General features: G+C 39.5%; 1 protein-coding gene across 1 annotated transcript; it reads left to right on the plus strand.

The window, feature by feature from the left end:
- Nucleotides 1-639: 639 nt before the first annotated feature.
- Nucleotides 640-6671, plus strand: cxcl12a (chemokine (C-X-C motif) ligand 12a (stromal cell-derived factor 1)). Its single transcript, XM_031739024.2, has 4 exons — nt 640-792; nt 2422-2539; nt 3471-3554; nt 5204-6671. Exons 1-4 carry the CDS (start codon nt 726-728, stop codon nt 5229-5231), a joined length of 297 nt encoding a protein of 98 aa, XP_031594884.1. The 5' UTR covers nt 640-725; the 3' UTR covers nt 5232-6671.
- Nucleotides 6672-20074: the final 13403 nt, after the last annotated feature.

Raw genomic sequence — 20074 nt, forward strand, 5'->3', positions numbered from 1 at the left:
GTACTCACGCAAATTCTTCCCACTTTTACTTAAGTAGGGTCAGTAAAGTCCCTGCGATGGCCAGTTATAACACGAAAAACCAAGAAGCATGAAAAATGCATGCACAAAAAAATGTTTCTCTTTCTTTTTAGCAGCAGCTTCAAGGACAGTGCAGAAGAAATCGTGCCAATTGCTTGAAGGTACACTGGATCCTTGCCGTATTTTTTAGGAAATAAATAAACAGCTACCAATCAGCTTACTGCCAAGTCTTCTTTCATGTAAAAAAAAAAAAAACCCATACACAAAAAAGAACACTTTCATTAAACACTTTCGTCAGAGGCATGTGCACACTTGCGCGCCTGGGGGTCTACCGTGCGTTAATAGGCTGTATCCGAAAATCCTACTAAAGACAGGAAATAATAAAAAGGTCCTACAAAATAAAAGCATGAAAAATTATTATTATATTATTATTATTATTATATCATCAACACAGATCTATTAAAAATGACGGCTTATCTATGACGTGTTTTTCTGAAAGTGATTTTTGTTACAATTTGATGCCTTATTACTTCATAAATATCCGTTAAAGTAAAGCATCTACTTTTACTTGATGACCGGAAACACCATTTTTTTATGGTAGCTTGACGCAGTGGTGCCTAATTTAACACTCCGCCGGTGCCTCGTCTGTCAGAACTCCTCTGGACTTTACTCTGAGCGGTTTCGGAACTCTTTGACAGTAACGCAAAATGGATGTGAAAATACTGGCGGTCGTGGCTGTACTCATGGTGATGATGTATGCACCTCCAGCGCAAGGTATGGATTTATTTTCGGTGTTGCTGTTTTATGTTGCTTCAGATTTTGTTTAGACTATTGCAGCTGTGATGCGTATTGGAGGGAAGTATCAGCAACATATTTGCTTATACGCTGTCCACCTGTTGACTTGTCTTGTCTGTAGTGCATTCATTCATCCATTCATCCATCATTTCTTCCGCTTATCCAGACACCAGGGACAGGCTCCAGTCGAGCTGCGACCCTGGATGTCTATAGTATTTCTATAAATAATCATCCCGATAGAGTTCTGCAACTCTGTCGGGGTCCAGTACGTCCGCAGTTCTTATTAAATACTTTTTTTGTTACTAATTATTTTACATTAAATACAGTTACTGTAAATCAATGTGTATGTATAATAAATTAGTTACCAAAAATCTGAGCACGAAATCAGATGAGAAATTCCAATTGCGTGCACTCGGAGTGCAAATACTGTGGAAAGAAAGTCGGGAAAAACGTAAATTGGACCTGAGAATTTACATTTTTATTTACATTTTTTAAAATTGCATAAATCTCTCATGCATTTTTTTCCTTGAAGAAGTGAGAGTGCATTTTTCGCCGTGCGTAAAGCACGGCAGGCTGCACATGTGGCTCTTGCCGTATAGGAATTTCCCCGCTGGATCAGTGATCAGCGTGTGTTTGTCCTTCCCTTTGTTTTCTTTTAATTAGCCACAAATGAAGCCAAACCTCAGCTAGCCTACGTGGCGACATCAATCACCCAACTTGAAGGTGTTGCGCTCTTTTGTCATGGTAATCAGGTGTAAAAATAATTAGCGTAGTTTAATCCGTTGGGGCAGGTTTCACCATCTGTGACTTACAGTCGGCCAGTGTCGCTTTAAAACAATTTACTGACAAGTAAAACAACTGTGTATAAACGGTATTTGCGCTAAAACTAACTTCTATCGGCGTGACTGTTTTATCTATTTCCAACGCCGCTTTTAGACGTAACGAAAAGGGGGAAAAAAAGATTCTCTTTATTTTTCCACATTAATCAACTGTGACCATCTCAGTGTAGGAACCTGAAAGCTGAGGCTCCATTGGAAACTGCGCACATCCATCACGCAGGGACCACACAGTACACACTGATGTTTGAAAGAGCTTAGTGTTTGTGGGTGTAAAACCCCCGCTAATAATGTACTCAGTCTCTGTGTTTGCTGTGTGGGATGAGCAGAAACTGGATTTTGTAAAGCTTAAATATGGAATTTTCATCTGTCAGTGTCATTTGTTAGTCCTATTTGGCAGTGTTGACTGTAGGCTTCTTGTCAAGGAAAGAGATAAACAAGTAGAATGGAGGGATAAAAATCAAAAGCTTTAAATCCAAAAGACTCTGTATAGTTCAGTGCAGGGAGCATTTTATTTATTTGTTCATAATCAGAAGAGGGCTTGTGCATGCTTACTTTGTGCTTTGATAGTCTAAAGACTATATATTTATATATTTGCTTGCTGTATCATTTTTATCTTATTTGCTGGTGGAATTTGTGATATTGTATTATGCGTATGTCATTTCATACAGGAAAGATATTTAATTTAATCTAATCTGAATTATTGCTTTGTTTAAATTTTGCTTTACTTTAAAATAGTTTTCTATACTCAACTTCTCTTTTGCTTTCTCAGCAAAGCCCATCAGCCTGGTGGAGAGATGCTACTGCCGTTCAACAGTCAACAGCGTCCCACGAAGCTACATCCGAGAACTTAGGTTCATCCACACACCCAACTGCCCCTTCCAAGTGATGTGAGTATTGTTTTTGACTTCTCCAGGCAGCACGTTTTCTGTCTGGACCATATAAACGTTCGACAGGTTTCCTCCTTGTTCGGACATTTCTCACCATCAATCTCTGCAGGGTGACAAGCCAGAGAAAGGAATCATGCATGAATGTGTACATACACGCCCCTCAGTCGCTCGCTCACTCATTCACAGACAACAAGTCGGTTTTTTGCAACTGGCCCACTGACGCATCCACAGGAAGTGGTCCGTTTGAGTATGAGCGAATGTGAAAAGGTGGTGGAAATTGGACGCAGTTTGGTTTTTTAACCGGGAAGCAATAATTGTGGGTTTTGTAACTGGCTTTGCTTCTCATTTGCTTGTCACGCAGCGTTTTCTCTTCATACTGTTCATGCAACCTTTAGTTCAGATCGCATTTGTCGCCACAGCTTGTGCAGTGCAAATTTATACATGAAAGTGTGTGTGGCAACATGGACGAAAAAGGGTCAGTTGCATTAGAACTTCAGAAGTATGGAAAAATAAAATTGCCATATCTTACAAGTTTACATAAAGAGACATAAAAACATATTTGAAGCTCCTTAAAACAAGATCTGTTGCCAAATGAGGCATGGTCCCCCACATGGAGACATATGATATGGTTGTAGCCCATTCTTTAAATAACCACAGGACTATCATGGCTTTAGAAAGTAGCCTGCGCAATGCAACATATTCTAATTTGACCTAACACTAAAGTACCTTAAGGGTCACTATCTTATCAATATTAATGCATATTAATTTCTGTAGCAGTATCACTTACAAATTAAGCCACTACTGTTAAGCGGTATCAAACTAGCAAGTCAGTGTTAATTCAGTCAGTTGATAACAGTGTGTTAAGATACCCACTGTTAATGATTATGCATAATTCAAGCTTTCATCCTCATCTTATCCTTTCTCTAATCAGTGCCAAGCTGAAGTCAAACAAGGAGGTGTGCATGAACCCAGAGATCCGGTGGCTACAGCAGTACCTGAAGAACGCTCTCAACAAGTAAGTATCAGCAAATCCAGCAGATTTTAGTCATGGGGTCATGTTTTTTCTGCAATACACAATCCCGTCTGGCTTTAACAAATCTGTTGGCACAAGTGGGATATACTCACTTACACTCTATAGAAATTTAAAGCAAAGAATCTACAAATCCAAAGGCGCAAATGCGCATTTGGATGTTTACCAATAGACTATTGTGGGAGTAAAAGCTCTCAATTGCCCAATTTATATTGAAACCCAAAGTCAAAACATGCTGGTACATGACCAAGTGGGAGTAGAGACTGTTTCCACTTTCACATACAAAGTGTGGGTGCACTTAATCTGCTCTTAAGTGCTATTACAGGTTTGTTCCTGGTCATCACGGTTCATACTGGAACACAGTCTAGCAAATGCAGTTTAATATATTTACACTATACACGGCACACTTGCATATTGTTTAGAGTTTAGGACATTTAGTGCATTAAAAGTTACATCGGAGAGTAAAGATAAAGATAATGTTCTAAATTTGTAAAAAAATAATGTAATATGATGGGATTTATGGTCACCTTATGCAACTCTGAATTGCACAATCAAGTTAAATTCATACCGAGACTGGTGGCGTTAAAAGTCACTGTCTCCTTGCTGCCCTGAGGAAGCAGACGCTTTTCTGAAAGATGTTGGTACAACGAAGTTTATAGAAGGGATCAAGTTGCCATGTCTGTTATTTAAAGAACGAAACAAACCCTGCACTGTGCGATGGAGGCGGATAAAAGAGTTTTTGGAATGTCACATGTGGATTCCCGTCTTTTCATGTAAAGAAAACTAAACGCACTTCGGTATTTAATCCAGCTTGTGACATACACACTCAATACACACTGACAGATCCGCCCGCAGTCTAGCAGTCAGACGGCCTGTCTCAAGGATGACTGTGGAGCCCTCGGGTTGATGAGGCGTGAACAGCCCTCTGCATAACAAAATAGCACATGTAGAGTGCATGTTGCTTGTTTACAATCAGTCAGATCTAATGTGTTTCCACTTACACATGCAGTCATAGAGGAGGAGACATAAACCTGCTTGTAATGTGTAGAAATGCACATGATTATAAGCCATGCGTTATTTTTGTAAACTAAATGATGATTGCCTTTTTGTATCTGACGAGTGTGGCAGATATAATTAAAGAACCCACTCGAGTTCCAGGTGTTTATACTGTTAATATCCTGTTTATCCTTTGGCATCATCGCCCTGAGACTGCTTCACGTCAGTGCTCTGCAAAATTACATCTTCAGACATAACATTTTCAGAATGGCCCACCAACTGAAAGTGAATGCAGAAATCAAATTACATTTATTATTGCTAAGATGGTTAGCTCATGATTACAAGTCAAAAACATTTCGGCTTTCTAAACACGCAGCAGCTGTTTTTACTTGATAACCTGGAACTGAAATCAGCCGTGAGTTGTGCCACTGGACTAAATGCTCATTAATTTCCACTTTTGGTGTTTACTACTCACAAGTTACCGTGCATTCATCTATTGTTGTGTTTTGACACTCTATTATATAGAGTGTCAAATATATAGACCATGTGAACAGTCAGCACCAAAAAGCCGTATGATTCTGACGTTGTAGTTCCCGTGTCTACTTTGTTCTCATGACAAATGTGCTTTTCCTTTCCAGGATCAAGAAAACCAAACAGGGCAACTAAAAAGCCTGCAGAAATCCTCCCGAGCCACCGCTGAGGATTTGGACGACATCATCGCAGATATGTAACATGATACCAGATCATGTGTTAAGTTGTAGAGCACTTACTCTAGCTGACACGCTGCAGCCTTTTGCATGGATCAACTTCAAAGTCTTCACCATGAACACCATGTTCCTAGCACTGCTGCATCCTTCACCACTTCATTTCACCACTTATAGATATAACGAAATATTAGTGCAAAGTGCCATTATATCTGTGAGTGCATACTTTCCTAACCATAGTGTAAATACTATTTTGTTAATGGACTTTAAAAGTAAAGAGCTATTTTTGGAGCTTTTTCCATTGGCTTCTCTGTTATTTAGGAAAAAAGCAAAGACCCCACCCGGCGGGAAGGGGCTTAAAGAGGGATGACGTGGCTTAGCTAGAAGGTTTCCTCCATATCAAACTTTACTGAGCATCCCATTTGTGAGGAGCACAGTCTTGTGGTCTGTGGATCAGTTTATTCTGATCATGTCAGATTTCAGATTACACAAATTGATGTATAGGTTCTCCTCTAAAATAAATAATCAGTTTAAGTTAATTGGCACCAAGGAATTTAAGTGAATGCCAGCTGCCCCCCGACTGAAAACCCCTATAAAAATAGCAATTACAATTGTTTTGTGATGGAAATTAATGCAGAAAGAGCTGCAGCATTTCCTACAGCTGTTCTGTGGCTGATTATGCGGCCGCGTCTTATTTCTTTTTTTTATGTTGTTCTTTGTAAAAGCTAAACATCTGGTTTCCAAACAGTGTTTTAATGAGCAGCCAATAAGACGAGATTTACCAGAATCATAAAATTGTGTCAGTTACCGAGAAATTGTGAGAAGAAATTGTGACACTGATCAAAATAGCCTCTCAATGTGAATGCCACTTCCAAACATGGGTGCGCAAAAAAGGTAATTAAAATAGTAATAAAAACAATTGGTAACACAGACGGCTGCAGTAGAACAAATACTACCATTACTGGCAATTAATTTATGTATATAGATGTGACTACCTACAACTGTCATGCAGATAGAAATGCACTTTATACCTGATGTATTCATGTTTTAGCAAAAAAATGTATTATTACTAACTTTAAACACTACATTCTGTATTTTTGTTTTTTTTAATGGTTTATCATCATGTTTCTACTCTTTTGTGATCATTGAATGTGTAACTGAATTTAACTGGTTTGATTTTTTTCCACCCTTTTACTCATTTAAATCTCCTCTTCCTATGTAAAATTTATCTCATACAAATGTTTTATTTTTGTACTCTTTTATGCATTTATATTAAATCCAAACATTTAAATGAAGGAACTGTACTCTCGCAACTGAGCCATCCAGTGTTGTTTTTTTATTTTTATTTTTTATTATCAAACATGTATACATCTGGTCAGTAAAAAGGAAATCTTTAAAATACTATGGGTGTTTGATTCCTGTACATCACAAGCCTCATTGCCACTGATGCACACATACACACTTTCCATTCGAGTGACTCTTATAATCATTAAATTGAATGTAAAGCAAGCTCTGCCAGGGCCGACACACAGCTGCTGCAGTCCTACAGTACCAGCAGGTCAGAGGCTAAATGTAAGGCTTTGATGAGAGAACATGTGTTTGGCTTTACTCGCGAGGGTAAATGAAAGGCAAGGACAATGATCCTGCCAGCTATTTAACTATTAACTCAACAAGCGACTATTAGGAAAGCATTAGCGCTAAAAAGGGTGAACTTTTAACTTCCCACATGGGGCCTTCTTTAAGGCTGAGCGAGGTAGTATATCTAATGTGAGTGTTGTGCTAATAGAAACAGGGAGAGAGAAAGGGATGCAAGATGCAGGTAACAACCCATTTCACTGTGTTTACTGATTTCCTTTCAAATCCAGTTTAAATGTGAGAAAATATGAGTCAGCAGTAGCTTTATTTCTACTTACAGTTTGGAATATAAATAAATCAGATATAATCGCTATCTTAACTGGTTTCACTGCAGGGATCTGCAGGTGGAAACTTCGCAGTACTTTGAAGATAAGGGAGCTTATCTAGTGTTTAAGTTTTTAGTCATACAGCGGAGATTTCCATCCTAGAGTCTTTGTGTAAGACGCTGTATTACAAAGTGGATCATTTAAACATATTTACTAAGGCTCTGCCAGTTCCACAATCTAAGACGAGTAGCTCATACATTATTTGCCTTCTGTCATTATTATTTTACTACCTGCTCATCTTGTCTGCCTACATTATCACTAACTTATCTACGTAGGCTGCACAGGAATCTGCTACATTGAGAAATTATCCTTAATGAAAAGCAGTTGTTTGTAATACTTAATAACTCATTGTGTCTACGAGACCGCTGCCAACACCCACCGGTTTAACTAAGCAGGTGTTGTGACTGGAACCATGGGGGTAGGGAGTATTGCAAACAGGGAATGGTTTAACTTTAGATTTTATTTAATCAGAAATGGAAAATGTAGGTGGAAAAAATTGTGTGAGGGTATCGCATAAATCTAGTAAAGCCAGGTGATTCATATAAAATGCATTGTTTCTAATAAACAGAATGGTTAATACAAGCATCTGAAGAGGTTACTGCAAATAGTCATTAAACAAAAGCCTTTGGGAAATAAATGAGTTGTGTTAAAGCACTAATACATCCTCACATAAAGTTTGACGAAGTGGAACAGAACAGCATGATTATCGGAATAATTATAAGATTTACATGAATGATCTTCCTTAGTGCCATGTGAGTACTTGAGGCCAGCTGGGCACCCAGCCTAAATAAACACACACAGAGGCCTTCAGTGCCAGAGAGTCTCAGATATTCAATACTGTATCTTAGAGAAAGGCACAGATATAATCAGCTATGACTCACTGCAATCTTGCACATAAAAAGTCCCTACGCAGCAATGTTCACATAAGAAAAAAGGTGAAAAAAGAGAAAAGAAAAAAATTAAGTGATTAAAAAAAGACATGTGACCATGAAATAAAGCCAGTGTTGCAAAACTGAGTTTCACAAAATTGCACAATTTTCAAAAGGAATACAAATTTAGGAGAAATCAGAAGGCTGCTCGGCACCTTGGTATGACTCGTACGGCCAGCGCTGCTCTCGTTTGCTCAGAGGTTGAGGAATGTACAAGACAGGAGAAGACATATGAAAGTCATATTCAGCGTGGCCTTCAAAAACTCCATTGGGGTTTTGACTTCAACCACAATGTCAGACAAAAAACCGACACCTTGACACATGAATAAAGATTTGTTACATGAAATGGAAGGAATGACACAGAAACAAGGGACGAGCTGAGTGTGTGCGCTCATTTAACTTGCAGTGCAAGTTCCCGCCATCCTTAGCTGTAAAGGTTCCCAGATGTGGAACCAATGAAACTCCACTTAGTGGTTATTCATCATGAAAAGCTGAGCATGAAAATATAAAATATTGTCGTGCGTGAGTGTAAATGTGTGCATGAGAGGGCAAAGGGGGTCACAGAAAGCCACTTCAAGAAGGTCGCACTGAACACTGCCCTCCTGGGTCAAACTAGTTTTTAATAAAAGCTGCAAGGTGGGAAAGTTAACCTAGGTCAATTATTAATATTTGCGTGTGCATGGGTGTGTCACTTCCTAGCTTTACTTCAAGACATTGACTTTGCTTCAGATCCGTACCTTCAGCCACGCTGGCAGTTACACATAACAGTTTAAAAATGCTTTGCAGTTTGTCACCGCTCGAAATGTCAAGGGATGGTGGAAATTGCCCCGCGGAGCGTTTTAGGTGGTCAAAAATGCAGACACTCCCTCGTCACTGCGGTCTGAAGAAGAAAGAGAAAAGTTGTGCTGCACAACAATAATCTCCTGGAGCGAAATGAAATATCAGACTTACGAACTGTTTGAATTGGCAGGGCGAGGATGCGAGTGCACACAGATCTGGTGCTCTCGCATACTTTGTTCCACTGAAAGTGTTTACATCTGCTTATTCTACAGTACATGGAAAAGCTCTCTGAATTGCTAATCTTTTGAAGGATTCCAGAAGTTACCCGCAAAATTCACAGAGGAAGAAAAATCTATTTATAAAACAATATTGACTGCTGAACTCATGGCCTTTATTTTTCTTTGCTTGTTGTTCTTGGTATCCATATTCATAAGACGGTATTCACTTCTGTTCTCCCAAAGGGGAACTTGACTTTTTCTGTTTCACCCATGCCATTATTAGCTCAGAGCATGGGGTCAGCTACTGCAGGGCAGATCCTTGGCCGTCATATGGGATTGATCTTTGTTTTTTTGCAGTTGATAGGTTGTCTCTTTAAATCCTTTGGCACCCTGAAGTGCTATAAGGTTAAAGATACATGTTCATGCAACTGCTTATTTATTATGGCAAGCAGCATACCAAAGAGGCAAATAAAAAATATCATAGTAATTACACGCTCTTGGGCGTATGAAAGTTGGCAAGACTGCATTTAGCTAATAAATCTCATTGTATTATTAAAGCTGTGGCTTTCTTTGGAAAAGTTGACTTTGGAGCCTCAATGAGTGCGATAACGCGCTCAGTTAATACCATTCTCATGTTTCTGAAACAATATATTGCATTTGAGAGTGTCTGACTCCAGTTATCTAGTGGTTATGAATGACAAGGACACTGTTGGTAGAATATCACAGAAACTCTTCAGAGGCAATCTCACTGAGGTGAGCTTTCACCCTGAGCAGATGTATCACGGCGCATGTATTTGCATATCTTGCATGAAGAGCTGTCTCTAATCTTTATCATCTCTCTGAGTGGATGCCCTTAAGTACTGATTCTTTCCCTTTTCTAATCAAAGTAGACGTCCAGATGTTGTCCATCTTCCTTTACTGAAGCAAATACAATATACCAACTGTATTCAGTCTGTGAGAGAGTGTTGAGCAAAAAGGTTAGGAGCCAAATGGAGGCAGCTGAAGGCTGAATGACCTAAACAAAAGCAAGATTTCACAGCTCATAAAAAAATAAAGCATTTAAAAAAAAAAAAAGCAACTCAAACAAAAAACCCCCAAACAAGCATGAGGAAACAAGGAAAATAGCACAAACCAGGGAAAGTAAAACAAAGGAAAGAGGAAAGAAAGAACTATATATACACAGAGAGAGCTGATTAGTCAAGAGGAGAAATGGTGAGGAGGCACAGCTGAACATATTGAAGACAGGTGAAGACAGTTAGGATGAGGATGACAATTACAAAGGAGGGAAAACAGAAAGTAAAAGCAGAACAAGACACAACAGAAATCCAACCTTCAAAGTAAGGCGGAAAGTAAAACAAACAAGCTACTAAACAGGGGCGAGACCCATACAAGAGCAGACAAGGAAACAAAGAGGAAATAGCAACTATTCCGAGAACAAAGATCAAGACATGAACTGAAACGCCTTACTGCAAGATTGAAACTAATCACTGCAATAACTGTGAAATAAAAACAGCAAAAGCCTCAGTAATATCACATGAAACAAAACTCACAATCTATTAGAATAATAAAGAAATCAAAACAGGAGTTCAAAAATTCAACAAACACAAATCAAGACCACAAATACTAGAACAGCTATAAACCTCTTGGGCCATGACAGCTCCACAGAAAATTTTTGGAAGCACTCTGAGAGGTTTCTGTTCTCTCTCAACCAAAGTGTCCCTCCTGCTTCCTCCTTTTTGTTGTTCCTTATAACCTGCCCCAGACCAGGCCACTGTCCTGAGGCACTGTGTGCACCGAGCTCACGCTCCCCAAGGGAAACACAGGCACAGTCAAAGCTGTTCATATATCAGATGACCTGTTGCACATTTCCACGAATCAAGTAATGATTTGTAAATGACTTGTTGATTGCGTGAAGGGGGGCACCGAGTGCTGTTAATTTCCTTAACACTGCCAGTGACCCGCCAGAGCATTAATCATAATTATGACAAAATTACTCAGCTAAGAGTCTTAGAGGAGTTGGGCTCTGCGGCGGATGTTGAGTGACCAACATGCAGCGTGTAACAACACTGTCATATGCGTTTCTGTTTGTGAACGAAGGGGAGGCAAATAGAGGGGCCCCTGTGAGCGGCTAAAATAGCCCTCCTGAAGTCTCTCTACCTTTCATGTGCTAATATTTCCAAGGTTATGGGTCCCAACTCCATCCATCTCCACACAGCTGTTCTCAGAGATGTGGGGCCTTCCCTCCACACAATAACACCAGCTATGGAACCAAATTCCTTCAGTGTGAATATGTTTTCAAGCCCAGAAGAAACACAGCAATCGCTTGATGTTAGGTATGGATGAGACACAAAGGAGTCACACACTCAGGGGACAGTAGGAGGCCTCTGTCTGTGGGGCCCAGAGAAGCTGAAACACTACCAACTTTAAACCTCACCCATATATCTCATTCTGCTTGCCTTCATCTCCATTCCTTTCAGGATTATCACCCACATCCTAATTGGTTGATCTCTCCATGATGCCTGCATGAATGGCGTGCTGAATGTCCCTCCATATGTAGCTTTGGGCAGCATGTGATATACAAAGAGAGTGGGCAAAAGCCCATGAAGGATGTGACACACCATAAAAAAAAAGAAACAGTTACTCTATTATCTGGAAATGTAGCTGATATACTGTACTTGCCACATCTCCAGCGCTTCTATATAGAGATGCTTCTGTTGGCCTGCAGTATGACTCAGTGGCTGAGCATGCTGCCTATATGAAACATACGGGAGGTCTGATCTCTAATACTATCCACCAACATTATTCATCCACAAACAATTCAGTTTCCCAGAAACAAAATGAAGAAACATCAGTTTTACCCATGATACATCTGAACGGCATTTTGATGCAACTGATACCCCACAAATATTTGGGATGGTCTTTATTTCATTAGGTATAGCTATTTGCATTTCTCTGATCTAGTTTCAAATTTGACAAGGACTGTTTAAGTCAATACACTTGTCAAAAGACATGACTGAGTGGTGGAAACATGTAACCTGTGTTAAATTTGTGTGTAGGTGGCACTATGTGACTGTGTCAGATCAGAAAGAAAGAGGGTTCCTGCTTCAAACCTGCCACATGGCTGCAGACACACTTGCATGGTTTCTCTTCGGTACAACTGCTTTATTCTGCAATCCAAAGAAGTGCTTGAGAAATTGAATAGTGATTCTAAATTGGTTGTAGGCCTCAATGTGAGAATGGCTGTCTGCATCTGTTATTCCTGTGGTAGAGTGGCAACCTGTCCAAGATCTACCCACCTCCCACCCCATGACAGCTGTGATAGACCCCTGTCCCCTCTGCAACTCTGCGTTGAAAGTGGGTGGAATGGTAAATATGTACATTAGGGTTTTTTTTGTGTGTGTGTGTGTGTGTGTGTGTGTGTGTGTGTGTGTGTGTGTGTGTGGGTGTGGGTGGGTGGGTGGTGTGGGTGGGTGTGGGTGGGTGTGTGTGTGTGTGGGCAGAGGTGTGTATTTTGTTTTAAAGGGGTAACATTTGAATTTGATTAAGATTAAGGTAATGAGAAACACCATAAGAATTATATGGACAGAAGTAAAGGACCACCTATACATAAAACCTACAGGCCATGGAAACCCATGCTATGAACCTGCATAGTTTTTATGCTTATGTTATTGCCAGAGGAAGTTCAGAACTTTGCAGTTATTGAGGCAGCAGAGGGTTGACATCTTACACAATATGCACCTCAGCAAACAGCAGCTTAGCTGTACGGTGTTTGGCACTTTGTGGCTGAGATGCCGTCTGAGGTGCTGAGATGCTCTTTAATGCTCTTTAACAGTTTGCAATGACGCCACTTACAGCTGATCGCAGAAGGAAGGAAGAAATTTCACAAACTTACTTGTTGCAAAGGTGGCATCTTATTTCAGCACCACACTTGAACGTAACTGAACTTAAACTCCAGTACTTGTGTCCATACACATATGCAGCATGTCCACATTGTCAATGTACGCATGCTGCTAACTAATTAGCCTCTAGCACTAAAGTCACTAGCAGACAGTCTATAGGTTCTGGTTGTCTAGGTAACCACCTGATAAATCTCCTACCCCCTCATTTGTCAATTAACCGTAGTCTTTGTATCCAGTAGTAGTTGCTTCGACTTTTTGTGTCAGAGTTGAATTGGTACCTTCCCACTTTGTGCTGCTGACCCTCACTTTGTCTTGTATCACTACAAGTTCCCAAATTCCCCCAACATTCCACACTTTTCTTGTTTTTGCATCCCTAATAGTGACTGTTTCTGTAAATCTAAACTTACAATGACTAATGAATATTATTTTCCAGATGCGATAAAAATAACATTTGACTATCTTTGCTCAGATGTTAGCTTTAAATCAGTCTTCACAGCACAACTGGATCAGAGCAATAATCAGAGCAGGATGATCTCACACCACGCAGGCATCCAGCTCTCCTCTCCTCTTTCGCAACCGGCCCTTGAGGTCCAAATTCACAGGAAACCACTGGAGGCACACCAAGTAAGTCAAGTAAAGCTTAGAGCCTTCTGCCATGTGCACAAAGGAACAGTAAAGTCTATCCACCTTATAGTTTGCTTGGTGCATTTGTCTCTATTCATCTGGCTGACTCAGAGACATTTTCCTGGACTCACATCTATTGTTATAAACGAACACAACCTCACAGACAAACCAGTTGTCTGTTGCACTTTAAATAAAACACATCAAAAGAAGCTAGAACAAAGGTTTTCTAATAGCCAGACTGAAAGGAATTCTATCAATCTGGTATGAATTGTATGATACATAGTGTAAAGGCGATCTTGTAAGCTGTCTGTTTATTAGTGACTCCAGTAAAGAGGGAGAGAGTTTAGCTACTAGCTGTTATTTATGGAATAAAATCTAATAGTGTATTCCAATCACCAAAATAAATAATTGCAGCACTTGTACTTTACCCGAGTGTTCTCACCAGTCCAGGATGCAGAGATCATAAAAGCTGTGTTGAAAACATGAACGTTGAACTTCAGAATTACAGCATAACCGAGACTGATCTGGCATGGCTTAAAGAGACTGCAGGGGCTTGTTTCCCTTCCTTTGGCCTCTTCATGAAAGCTCACAAATCAGGATGCACAGTTGCATGGTTTTTGCAGGACTGGCCATAAAGTGTACTCTGAAAACCTGCACCAGAAAAAAAAACATACATGTGCATGCATAAGGCCTGTGTACACTGAGGCAGAAGCTGCACAAAACCATAGATGTAGTTATTTAAAAGAATAATGGCTCAAGTGATAAAAGATCAAATCCCATTGGTGACTTCAGCGCCAATAAGATACAGACACAACAGCTGCTCTGTGAGATTAGTAATCAGCTAAGAGGCTTACTAAGAAATTTATAACCAAACCCAGATGAATTTTGATAATCAGAAGATCTACACTATATTTGCAAAAGCTACAGTTATTAGCCATGAAGTTACTTTCGTACTCTCACATGGTTTAGATTAATTTCAGTGCTCCGAAAAACAAACTTTCTCATGCATGGATATGCTTAAAAAACTGTTCAGCCATTTGGGTTTACTTCTGACAAATTGCAACATGTTAATAAAACAGATATGAACTGAGTCAATTTGAAGTGGAAACAACAAAAGAACCTTCTCAAGAAGTTTGGCTCATCCTAAATATTAAGTAAACCCAAATCACGGACAAAAAAAGAAATGATACTTGGACTGGATAAAATTATTGGAAAAAAGCTATTTTAACGCTGGCACCACATCACCCTTGTAGATTTTGTTACCTTACTGTAACTGCTATGCTCCAACATCCTCCTCCCACACAGGCAACATAAACACTAGCAGAGTGCTTTCTGCTTTCCTCGAAGTGGAAACTTCAACAAAGCTGGCAAAGCAGCCAACATGTGAATCTTCCACTTTGTTAGAGTAACTGAATACGTCTCTCCACCTGCAAGAAGAGGCTGAACTGTGAGCTGTTCCTTCTCAAACTGTCACATGCATTTAAACTGAGTCTTGTTGTCTTCTTTTTAGTGTACTTCTCTTTACAGAGCACAGCTGGAGAAGCCACAGTGTCAAGTGAATGTTTTCAAGTGACGAGAGCCTGCAGCGCTGGCCTAATTTGGAGACTCAGTAGCGAGAATGGGATAGTGAAAGGAAAGCTGTTCTTGGGTGGTAGCGGACAAGCCTCCTCAGCAACATTTAATGACACTCAGACAGAGCATGCTGCTGTCATTTGAGGTATTCCTTTAACACATTAAAATCTAAAGCTTTCAACAAACTGTGCAGCCTCTGGCTTTTACGTGTCACGATAAAGAAATACTCTCGCAAAGTGGGTTGTGTCTCTATCAAAGTACCACCAAGCGCCGGCCATATCCGTCTTCCACAAATTCACTGCCAGCTTTTCAAGGCCACTTACATAAACAATCATGTCAGCATCGACAACCACCTTTCCTGACATAAATATACACCCACAAGCACGCTAACAGTGCCCCTCCCACTTTCAAAAAGAGGCTGTTATTTTCACAGTTGTGGACAAATTTCTCTGTTCTTGCTTAGCTGTGGGGGTTTAATTCAGCCCTGTGAAAAGCACCGCTGCAGTATCCATTCCTGCTCTCGCTTTGGATGGTTAGCTCAGCGCAGAGCTTATTTCAGCCGCCGACCCCCTGCTGGGTTTTTATTGCTTGCAACCAACCATCAAGAGTTAATATGAAAATGAATGTTGTCAACATGTCAGGAATGAAATTTCAAACACAATAAAAGTGGCACAAACGTGATAGCCATGGTTGATATATGTCAAAATAAAACTCACAACAGAAGAATCACAAATGACAAAAAGGACTTTTATGTGTTTTCCTAACTGTAGGGAGTATTAGCATATCTTTGTCCTCCTTCCATTCTTGTCAAATGAACATCTGTGGACATGGCTGTTCAGAAAAGATGGGTTTGCTGACAGCATTGAACAGGGTAGCTCATTGATTTACATGCCTGCCCTATTTACCTCATCTCCGACAGATTTTATTGGATATAATAGGAGAGCGAATTCTTGGATGAAAGTACCTACTAGACATGATTACAGCATCAGTAACAAAAAAAAAGAGGAATCAGGGTAATAATTTAAAGATGTAGGGCAGACTGACATAAGAAGGAGGTCAAGGAGAAAGTAGTTCTGCTTTCCAGCTACAATGAGTAAAAGACTTTGCATGAATCAAAGAATCAGAAGATGGAGAGAAAAAAGAGTAGAATGACAGATAAAAGGGAAAAGATATAGAGGAATAATTTGGCATTTTATTGGACAGTTTATGAAAAAATACAGTGGAATTAAATGCGTGTTTGTGTGTGTGTGTGTGTGTGTGTGAGAGACATGAGTGGCTGCTTTGTGTGTGATTTCCTCTGGGGTGAAAGATCATCTCGCACCTTCTCAAGCCTGTTAATTTCACTCCAGAGAGTGAAGCTGTTATTGCGGTCCCATTCAGTAATTACTCTGCAGTCCAGAAAATGCTTAAGGTTACATCCATGTTACCCAGCCCCTCCAGCCCCTGGGACGGACCTGAAAATTGCTCTCAATGCTATTTCTTACAAACTCATTACTCGGGCTCTCTGTTTATATATACTGTCCTTATATAGAGCATTTATGAATGTGAAATTGAGTCCAAATTGTGCTGCACAAGCAGAGACAGACAACAAAGAAAACCTAGAGCAGTTTACCTAAATCCAGATTTTTCACGAGCGACATGGGGTTATGTCTGATTCCTCCCTTACAGGCTTTGTCTGGATACTTTCTGCCAATAAATCTTTTCAATTCTCAAAAAGCTGAAAAACAAAACACTCATGTGAAAGCCAGCGTCATTCTCCATCCAACTCAGACAGTTTCCCAACACGTTCTGTCCAGTAAAGCATGGCATTCCCCCATAGCTTAAAGAAAAGTCATCAGATTTCCCCACTGCATTTTCAAAGTGCCTGCTTCTGATCGAGTGATAAAAATGAATGATGATTGGCATGTTGAGGCTTGAACAATTAGGAGAAAGCCAAGTGTCTGTAGGTGGTTCTGGGAGACCGAATGTCAAACAGGTCATGTCACATTCACGTTTTCCTGGTTAATCCTCTTAGTTTGCTCACCAAAGTTCTCGTGCTCATTTTGATGTGGACATGAATGTTTTCACCAGATAGATTTAATCACAGTCCATCCAATAGCTTTGAAGTCATTTTAATTTCAACTTTAATTAAAACCGTACATGTGAAATTTGTACAAATTTGAGAAAAGAATTGAGGATCACCAAAGCCATTATCTAAGAATAATATTATAATGGGGACGCTGGAATGAAATTCTTGGCAAACAATCCATTATTGACATGTGTTAGTCATACACCAAAGAACTGAACTAGACTGACTCACCACAGGCTCATAGCTGAAAACACACAGCCATTTCATTTTTCAGGTTTAAATATTAGGATTCCATCAAGCAAATTCAACATGTGTGCATAAGCAAAGGAAATGACTCAAAGTACTTTATCGTTCATCTTTCAAATACTTTCATCATGAAGTACTACTGTTCAGGTTAAGTAAATGTTTACAGAAGCTCACACGCTTTAATCGCTGTTCTGGCTTTTTTTTTCTTCTTGTCTTTATTTTAATGGGTGAGGATCCTCAAGCTAAATTCCAATAAGTCTGTGTTTGGTCTTTTGCATAAAATGACTAAATTTCAAAACAGTTTCACTTTGACCTCTGCCTTCAACAATAACAGCTACAAATCCAGTTTCAGAATGACAGTTTAAGGGAAATGTAGTCTTTGGCAGACTTTTCAATTTCCTTGTTTCACTTTTTTGATCTATTCACCCACATGCACCATGGTGAGCTTCTTCTCTCTACAGACCCCCATAGCTGGAACGAGTTCCCCGTTTCATTCTTGCACTGATGCTTCACAATGAGGCACCAACCCTTACCAAACCTGCCTCCACAGGCATTCAAGTTTAGGCCAAACGTAGGAGAAAGAAAGCATTTTATTTTCACTGGATGAAGCAACTCAGCTGTCATTAACAAAACAAAACAAAAAAAAACAGTAGAGGTCAGTCTTTGAAGAAATGCACTGCAGAATCCGACCTCCAAAGCATGGGAACCTCTTGTTTAGGATTCTCATGTACTGAACAATGTTTTCATTCCACTTTGTTTTGTCTTGGACAAATCTGCAGAACATCTCAATAACCAGCCAACTAATTTACAATTTAAATAACTTTGCAGTAACTGAATTATTCTTTTTACACTTTTTAGTGAAGAAAATGTGTTATTATGTTCACTGAAAGGAGATTCAAAGAGCAATCAGTTGGTTTTGGTGGTGATCTGTATCTTTTGTAACTCATGACGCTCCTTACGCTAACAATAAGACTACACAATGTGGTTGAAAGCTCTGGAAAAAAAAAGGGGGTTAACTTTATTAACAAATAATGTGGCCACAGTCAAATGCAAATGTTCCCAAAGCTAAAAATAGAGAATAAACTAGACATAAGATAAAAGTTCTTATATTTCTTTCATTTGCATCGGCTACTAAAATCAAAACTAATATTTCCACTGTGGAAATAAATTGATCTTTATGATTACTTTTACTTTTTTGTGCTCATTTGAGCTTCCATCGCCAGTATACCTTATCTTTTTTGTCTAAATCTTTTTTGTCAATCTTGCATTTAAGCAACATTACGGTACATTGTGGTAGCTAAGATTGCAAACTAGTTTAATTATTGACTAAATTAAGCTACTTGCACTGGTCGTTGGAAAGGAAAGAGCAACAAATTATGAACATATGCAGGCCTGCACGCTAGCATTTATTCAAAGAAACAGTAGGCAAATCTTAACATATTACTAAGTAGTAATAAAAAAAACCTTAAAGTTTAAAGATGAATGGTGTAAAATCACCACAAAAATTTACTGGGAAAAAAAAGCAATCACATTAATTTTGTATGACAGTTTAGCCACTCATCCTCAGCTAAACCCTGACACTGTGACACAAACCAAATCAAAATCAGGTGCCAAAATTAACGCTGACAGATTGCTAAAGCATACATGTTACTGCTCTGGAAATGACCTGCATCACTTCAAAGTGGAGCATGCTGTCGCCTATTAAAGGCACATTACAAAGCCACATGTCCATATGTGCTGTATTGTGCTAACTCGTCATGTAGTCCACATTATTTGCGCTCAAATGTAGCTGCAGAAGTATGACCTCTCTGCGGAGGCATGGTATCTGTTAAAGCAGATATTGAGTTTGTTATTTCAGCCCCAGGAGGCAGAGAGGATCTGTTTTCAGATGTAACCATGGGGGTGCTGGTGTGGATGTTTATTTGTCTTTGTCATTGACAGAGGCTGTTATCTATCATAAGGAATCACCACTGATAATCCAATAAAACATCACCTACAGATGCTGGTGAGTGCCACGGGCTGATGTACATGCAAACTATGGTGCAATTAAGCCAACCAAGCAAACAACCATGTCCGGCGATCACTAGCAGCCATTAAATGTGACTCTGGGAATCATGGGAGCCCAGGCTTGACCAATATGAAGGTAAATTTTATTTAATGTTTTTTTCAGTTAGTTTTATTTAAATTGGTTACTCAATTCATTTGATTGGTTCCAATAAGAGATATGTGTGATGCATGTGATACTGGCTTTGCAGCGAGACATCATCCTTCTTAGATCATTCAGCACTAAATGCCCTACTTAGACTAAATTGCATTTGATGTGTTGAAAGCTCATGCAGGCAGAGTGACTGACTGCTTCAATTTAAAGAAACTAAATTTAAAATGCTCTGAAAATAAATTCCATTGCAGAGGATGTGTGTGATGATAGTGTGAGAAACTACATTTGAGTCCCACTCCCACATAGCCTGTCTCATTTAATTTAATTTTTTTTTCTCCTCAGAAGACTTT

The sequence above is a fragment of the Oreochromis aureus genome, linkage group 13 (assembly GCF_013358895.1).
Source record: "Oreochromis aureus strain Israel breed Guangdong linkage group 13, ZZ_aureus, whole genome shotgun sequence".
Taxonomy (NCBI): domain Eukaryota; kingdom Metazoa; phylum Chordata; class Actinopteri; order Cichliformes; family Cichlidae; genus Oreochromis; species Oreochromis aureus.

Coding starts and splice junctions, on each gene's coding strand:
- cxcl12a (XM_031739024.2), top strand. CDS start 726: ATGGATGTGAAAATACTGGCGGTCGTGGCTGTACTCATGGTGATGATG. Junction 2,540..3,470: donor AACTGCCCCTTCCAAGTGAT/GTGAGTATTGTT, acceptor TTCTCTAATCAG/TGCCAAGCTGAAGTCAAACA. Junction 3,555..5,203: donor CTGAAGAACGCTCTCAACAA/GTAAGTATCAGC, acceptor TTTCCTTTCCAG/GATCAAGAAAACCAAACAGG.